This window comes from Debaryomyces fabryi (genome assembly GCF_001447935.2).
Source record: "Debaryomyces fabryi strain CBS 789 chromosome Unknown contig00263, whole genome shotgun sequence".
Classification (NCBI taxonomy): Eukaryota; Fungi; Ascomycota; class Pichiomycetes; order Serinales; family Debaryomycetaceae; genus Debaryomyces; species Debaryomyces fabryi.
The window spans coordinates 1-7,739 of record NW_015385689.1 but is presented as its reverse complement, the minus strand read 5'-3'; the positions used below and the strand labels follow the sequence as shown (position 1 = coordinate 7,739).

The 7,739-nt window shown below is 35.7% G+C and overlaps 4 protein-coding genes across 4 annotated transcripts; 1 reads left to right on the top strand and 3 right to left on the bottom strand.

Moving 5' to 3' along the window:
- Positions 1-67: 67 nt before the first annotated feature.
- Positions 68-1,646, bottom strand: HEM1 (5-aminolevulinate synthase; the record flags this gene model as incomplete). The annotated part of the gene is made up of 1 exon (XM_015614555.1): positions 68-1,646. A coding segment is annotated over one exon (1,579 nt), but the record flags the coding sequence as incomplete, so codon positions are not given.
- A 1,725-nt stretch (positions 1,647-3,371) lies between these two features.
- On the bottom strand, positions 3,372-4,045 carry AC631_05725 (60S ribosomal protein eL22; the record flags this gene model as incomplete). The annotated part of the gene is made up of 2 exons (XM_015614554.1): positions 3,372-3,722; positions 4,034-4,045. The coding sequence occupies 2 exons, from the start codon at positions 4,043-4,045 to the stop codon at positions 3,372-3,374; spliced, it is 363 nt and encodes a 120-aa protein (XP_015464619.1).
- Positions 4,046-4,964: 919 nt separating this feature from the next.
- Positions 4,965-6,248, top strand: BIO2 (biotin synthase; the record flags this gene model as incomplete). Its single annotated transcript, XM_015614553.1, has 1 exon — positions 4,965-6,248. One exon carries the CDS (start codon positions 4,965-4,967, stop codon positions 6,246-6,248), a length of 1,284 nt encoding a protein of 427 aa, XP_015464618.1.
- A 49-nt stretch (positions 6,249-6,297) lies between these two features.
- On the bottom strand, positions 6,298-7,650 carry AC631_05723 (uncharacterized protein; the record flags this gene model as incomplete). Its single annotated transcript, XM_015614552.1, has 1 exon — positions 6,298-7,650. One exon carries the CDS (start codon positions 7,648-7,650, stop codon positions 6,298-6,300), a length of 1,353 nt encoding a protein of 450 aa, XP_015464617.1.
- Between the last annotated feature and the right edge of the window lie 89 nt (positions 7,651-7,739).

Here is a 7,739-nt window from a genome sequence, read left to right as displayed (position 1 = left end):
GCTAATTGTTCATTAGTCCAAATGTGTTCTTGTGGAGCCACTCCTGCTTCACCAACACCGCACAAACCACCCTTAGCTTCCCAATTGTTGATTCTTGGTAAATTCAATTCATTGAAAACCGAATCAATAGCACCAATCAATTGATTTGAAAGTTCAGCGCCATGGCCTGGGGTAGGGGTAATTCTCAATCTTTCTTCACCGATTGGAACAGTTGGGAAGTTGATAGCTTGAACGTAAATGTTGTGCTTATCTAATAATAAATCAGAAGCCTTTTTAGCATCAGCTGCGTTACCAACTAATACTGGTACGATATGCGATGGGTTTGGAATAACTGGAATACCAAGATCGTTCAAATTGTTCTTGACATATCTGGTATTGATTTGTTGGGCAATACGGTCTTGCAAAGTTGATCTTTGGTAACGAATAGAAGCACTTGATCCAGCCATAACTGCTGGAGGCAAACTGGTAGTAAAGATGAAACCTGGAGCAAAAGATCTAAACCAATCAATTAAGTTAGCCTTACCGGTGATGTAACCTCCAACAGTACCGTATGCTTTACCTAAAGTACCTGTAACCATATCTACTCTACTCATGACTGTTTGAGTTTCAGGTGAAGCAATACCTGATTTCAAGTGAGCATCAAAATTTAAGTGTTCAGCAACACCAGCACCGTGAGGACCATACATACCGACTGCATGAACTTCATCAAGGAAAGTTAAGGCACCATATTTTTCAGCTAAATCACAAATGGCTTCAATAGGTGCAATAGAACCACACATAGAATAAACGGATTCAAATGCAATCAATTTTGGAGTTGATTTCGGATATTGAGCTAATTTTTCTTCCAAATCAGCCAAATTGTTATGCTTGAAGACATGCTTTTTAGCTCTTGAATTTTTAATTCCTTGAATCATAGAAGCATGATTCAATTCATCTGAAAAGATGACTAAGTCTTTGATCTTTTGACCAAATAACGATAAAACTGCATCGTTAGCAACAAAACAAGACGAAAAAACTAACGCAGCTTCATGCTTGTGCAAAGTAGCCAACTCTGCTTCTAATTTAAGAGCATGGATGTTATGTCCAGCAATGTTTCTGGTACCACCCGCGCCTGAGCCATACTTCGTTAAGACTCGCTTCATTTCATTAAGCGTATTCTCATTTTTACCCATACCAAGATAATCGTTAGAGCACCAGACTGTAACTTTGTCACTCTCGCTCGAACGATGGGCTTTAGGAAATTCCTGGGCTAAACGGTTGATGTTGTTAAAGTAACGGTACGACTTATCAGTTCTCTTTTTGTTCAATTCGGAGTTTAAGTAACCTTTAAAGTCAAAAGCACGTTCATTCGACTCGACATTAACTGCATCTTTATTTCCAACGAGTTCCTCTGCCTTAAATGAGTACTTGGATTGCACCTCAGAAGGATGGTTCGAAGAAATCGAAGAAGCAGTAGCTCTAACCGGCTTGGTAGCTGATGAATATGACCTGGTCGATTCTTTAGCATTCAAAGCAGCACCCATAAATGGGCACTGGCGAGCTTGACTAGCCAAACCTGACTTTTTGCTTAATTGCCTTAATGCTTGAGCCGATGAAGACTTCACAAATGGACAAACGGACATGGAGACTCGAGTAATTGATTCCATGGTTAATTCAATGTTTTTTTTTTTACTTCCAAAATATTTTTAATGTCTTTTTGAAATCAAATATATTTTGCTTAATATCCAGCAGATTACTTAGTTCAAGTAACTTTCAAGATATATCAGGTGGGTTATATGGGAAAGAAATAATTCAAGAGACTATTTTTCACAGACAAAAAATCTTATAGGTGGAATTTTTTCAATTCCCGCGGAAGGTTATGTAACACTCGCATATTGCTTCTGTCATATGAGTGGACTACAAGGATGACTTGTTTGGAGTCATACTGGGCGTGCCTGCAATGCTATCACGTAGCTACATATTGTAATTGCAAATCGTGTAATTATAAAGTAATTACTTAGTAAAATAGAAGAATAGTTTATATGTAGTTATGCAGCGAATCATCGAGCTTTGAAATAATCCAAGCATGTCATGTTTCTCGAAACCGAAAAAAAAGTAAACGACCTCGGTGAGGGTCGAACTCACGATCTTGAGATTAACAGTCTCACGCCTTAGCCAACTTGGCCACGAAGTCAGTAACTGAGGGGAAAAGATAGACTCTTTAGATGTACGTTATAAGTAAGTATGTAGTGATAATAAAAAGTATTATCCTTTAGATTCAGCTGCCGTATACCTGGTGGAATTGTTAGATAATCAAAATCAAGAAAATTGACATGTTAATTGGGACAAAGATCCATTAGTGGAACTCATTATGAATCTGAGGCTATGAGAACTGAGGAGGTAAGAGAAATAGAGCTCTTAAGAAGATATTGACGATATAAGAAATGGAACTCACAAGAAAAGAAGCAAAGAAAAAAGAAGAACTGGTTACTCATGATTGCCAAAGTTAGGCCCCTTATTCAGATTAAAAATCCTAGAAGTGAACTCTTTTTAGATATAAATTTATCGGTGCTTATTTTGTAATTTTGTAATTTTGTAATTTTGTTAAAAATTTAGCTAAATAATATAAATTCTTTGACGGTCTGTAAATTTAATCGATAATGATTTAATGCTTTTATTGATAATCTGATCCTAAAATTTCTAGCACTTAATTGTCTTCTTTGCAATATATACTTTATTTTGCATTCCTACCAAGAGTACTGGAAATCCTCTTCAATGCTGCAATTTCTGTTTCCTATTTTAGTGTGTTAATCTTTTTGGAAAATTTAAAATAAGCCATAAGGCTCGTTACCAAGAAGTATTGTTTATAAAGATAAGATATATATTCCCTTCTCTTTAGACAATATCTATAGATACCGTATCAAGAAAATAATGAAATTAATAATGACATAGGGTTTCGCAGCCAGCTATATTTTTTAAATTTGCTCTGACTTCTAAATAAATATCTCACTAATATAGATACTCAACTCCCTATACACTAACTGAAGTGGACGGTGTGGTATTCAACAATTGTCAAAATACATTCAAACTGGTATGAATCCATATATATGGTTTATGACAAAATATACCTTTGAGATTACTGGAAAATGATAAATTCTGGATCAAAGAGGTTAGATTAATAGGATCATCATCGACTTTTGAAGATAACCAATTAGCATTACCTATATTTTCATAATGCAAACGTGCTTAATCCTCTCATGCCAAATCCTTTACAGTGTTCTACGAATTTCATTAAGCGATATTAATACATTCATAAACCTCACCCGTGACCGTAATAAACTATATATTCAAAACCTATCTTATTATACAAAATATTAGTTGAATCAAATAATTTATTCTTCGTCTTCTTCTTCTTCGTCTTCAGCGACGGAGTAGAATTGTAATTGATATTGGTTTTGCTTAACAGAAACGAATCTAATCCAGTCTCTGATTTGGTTCTTCTTTAAGTATCTCTTGGTCAAGTACTTTAAGTATTTACCAGAGAACTTGGTGTTAGAAACAACAACAACCTTGTTACCTTCTTCAGTAATGGAGATGGAGTTACCTAAGTTACCTGGGATACCTTCAACCTTGATGTTTTCAATCAAGAACTTGACGTAAGATTCTTGGTCGAAAACACCGTTTTCGGTTGGGGCGGAGGTGTCAACAACTAACTTCTTAGCAGCGGTGTTTTTCTTGGTGGTCTATATCCCATGTTAGCCTACTGCACTATTATCATTGTACACCAAAGGTGTAAGAAATAATGATAAAGACAGCAAAGCCCAGGGCCGGGTTTGCGTTATCAAAGATGTTTTATCCAAGTTATGGTTTTATGAATGTAGAAATGATCTGCTTTCACTTAAGAGAGCTTCATCAAAAAAAAATAGTATAGCAGAACCAGTCTGCTAGACAAAAAATGCTTTCAAAAAAAATCAAAAAAAAAACACTTGAACACACGAACCCGTACAAAGGGTATTTGCTGCTATTATCAATATCCTGTCATAGTTATACATACGATTGGAGCCATTTTTAATACTATTTCTCGGTGTTGAAATACAAAAGAATCTTCCTTTAAGAAAATGAAAAATTGGTTTTAAGTTCGGACATATTGAATGAGCAGTGAAAAATTATTTCCCGGTAATCGCACTAAATAATCGCCAAGGGCTATTGCCCTTTGAAATGATTTTGTGTAAGACTTGAGAAGTTGGTACCACAAAGACGAGAACTCGAAGTGTTACAGTGTAGAGGGTAGTATCAAAAGTGAATCATGCTAAGGGTACGATGAGCCGAATATTTAAGACTTTTGAATATATTCCTGACAGAAGTTTGACATTGAATAATTGTTAGATTTTACTTGTAGCCGAATTTTCTGTGAAGGACTATACGCAAAGATACTGAACTTCATATGGTTATGTATGTAATACGGTAGGACATTAGAAGAGAGATGATAATTCGGTTTTAGAATTCTTGGTTGCATACCGAGCGGTTGAATGACAACCGGCTCCTCACCTATTCATCGAATTGTACTAAAAACATACGCATGAAATTCAATTCTATTGCAATATACATGACCTATTATAGGAAAATATTACTTACATTATATTTGTAATAACGACGAACTGAAAGAAATTTATAAACGCAGATTTTTGGTCAAGAAATTGAACCCCTTCTGTTCAAGGTCAGTATTTTGCAGCAGTAAGGATTGAGACATACAAATGTCGCATTTCGCATAGTTCTTCATATCCGCGACATGGGAGTCATCTTGGTGGTTGACTCAAATGACTCGAATGATTCAGCTCGGACGGAGATTTTGTAGGGTAGGGATTTTGCAATCGCTCGAATACCCAATAAAAACGAGATAATTGTCAATCATTATATCTTTATTTATTTAGTATAATATCCATATTCTCTTTACAAAATAGCAAATAGCATATTTGACAGTTATGATGGCTTCTAGGTATATCGTCAAACGTTCTTTCTCATCTCAGCTGATGAGAGTTCTTGCACCATCAAATACCATGCCGTTGAATGCTCAGAGAGCCAATTCTGTAGGAGTTGACTCTTCAATTAATTTCAGTATCAATACTAGCTCTGGCACGGAACACGAGTCTAATATGAAGGCTATTGATTTAGCATTAACTACTCCTAGACCATTGAACTCGTGGACCAAAGACCAAATACGTGAGATATACAATACACCATTAATGGAATTGGTGTTTCAATCCCAGATTCAACACAGAAAGTATCACAACCCTCAAGAGGTTCAATTATGTACTTTGTTGTCAATCAAGACTGGTGGTTGTACTGAAGATTGCAAATATTGCGCCCAATCGACCAGATATGACACCGGAACAAAGGCAGAAAAGATGATTTCAATAGATGAAGTGATGAAGGCTGCTAGAACTGCAAAGGCAAATGGATCTACTAGATTCTGTATGGGTGCTGCATGGAGAGACATGACAGGTCGTAAATCAGGTTTAAAGCGTATTTCTCAAATGGTCACACAAATCAATGAAGAATTAGGAATGGAGACTTGTGTGACTTTAGGAATGGTTGATAAGAAACAGGCTGCAGATTTAGCTGACGCTGGTTTGACAGCGTATAACCATAACATCGATACTTCTAGAGAGCATTATCCAAAGGTTATTTCAACTAGAAGTTACGACGAGAGATTGCAAACAATTAAAAATGTCCAAGATGCTGGAATCAAAGCATGTACTGGAGGTATCCTTGGACTAGGTGAAACCGAGGAAGATCATATCGGTTTCTTATACACCTTATCAACTATGGAAAAGCATCCGGAATCTTTGCCTATTAACCGTTTAGTGCCAATTAAAGGAACTCCAATGGAAAAGGAGATCTCTAGTTTACCCCGTGAATCAGGAAGACGCTTAAAATTTGAACACATCTTGAAAACTATTGCTACTGCCAGATTAATTATGCCAGAATCAATCATTCGACTTGCAGCTGGACGTTATACCATGAAAGAACATGAACAATTTTTATGCTTCATGGGTGGCTGTAATGCCATTTTTACTGGTGAGAAAATGTTGACAACAATGTGCAATGGATGGGATGAAGATATTGAAATGTTGAAAAAATGGGGCTTAAGGCCAATGAAAAGCTTTAACAAAAGTAACATGCCAGCAACACAAGCACTGAAGACAAGCATAAAGCCAAATATTGAACAAGCTACTGAAAAAATTTCAGAAGCGAGTGTAGGGAATTAATGTTTTATATTACAGTAAATATGATAAATTATAAATTTAAATCATACATCTATTCGTCAAGTTCGTTAAGTATATCATTATTGTCAATACTGATATCATTATCTTGGGTACTATTTGAATCCAATAGTTTAGCTGATTGATTTAGAACAGTATTCGAATTATTAATAGCTGGAAGTGAAAACGACTCGTCTTGTGTACTATCACCCTGGCTGCAATTACCTAAATTATGCTCTTCACCTCCTTCTAATTCATGAGAGATCTTCTTTGATACTTCTGTGTTGCATCTAACCAGATTAGCAGATTGGCTCCTTTTCGATAATTCTATTGTGTTATCTGTATCATCTATTTGAGAGTCACTATCTGCCTCGCTCAAAGATCTACTATTATCGCGTTGTGCTGATATTCTTTCATGGGATATTTCGTTATTCTTACTACGAGCTTCATCTTCCAATTGCTCATCTTCTTCGTCCGTATAGTCTGTACCAAATAAGTCAGGAGATATTGCTAATAATTCGTCTAAACCACCACCAGACCACCCCTTCTTAGCAATACCTTCATATATTTCAAGGTGGGCTCTTACAAGTGAACCTGTTCTTACAAGTAAATGATCCCGATTAAAATTCTCGATCATAGAATTAATTTCATGGTAATATTCATATTTCAACCTGTCAATATCATCAATTTGATTCGTTAAACTCAACAAGTTAATTTTATACGTATTTAAGTTTCTTGTCTTAGACTTTGAAAGTTTCAAGTTTTCTAATTCCTTCTCTTTCAATAAATTTGACTTTGACTTCACTTCTTGCTGATAGAACTTATAATTGGAACTATATTCTTCTTGAAGGTTCTGTAACTCCTTTCTTAACGGTTGCTCGAAACTCAGTAATATCAAGCTGCTCAAGATATTCTGATTTGCTGCTATTATATGTTGCAAACCGCCCGCATTCATTATCCCATTGCTCACATTTTTTGAATTATTAACTTTAGGGCATTCGTTAATCGAATCTTCTAAAGCATGTCCAAATTCGCTGGCCGCTTCACATACACCTGCCAATGACAATCGTAATTTTTCTGCCTTATCTATAATGTTACTATATTTTTCAGTGGTATGCTGGAAATCTTGTGAAGTTAATATATTTGAAAGGTCACTAACAGAAGGAGAAAATGAAGTAAAGGTATTCAAAGATGGCTCTCTATTCATTCTCTGGTTATATTCATAACTACCTCTAGTCAGCTCCCGTCCAGGAGATGCTGATGCGTTCGAATTATTGCTCATGAAGGAGTAGAATTCAGAAAGATGTTGTGGAGGTTTATTTGCAGATGTATTATAACTATATTTGCCGTGTTTCAGTTCATTCAAATAATCAGAATTCTTCCTTGTCGTATTTTGTTGAGACGGCATCTCACGATATCTTGTTATGCAATTAAAACGTGTTTTTATTTAACTTTCATATGATGTATTTTCACTAATCTAAAAAATCACTTTCATGG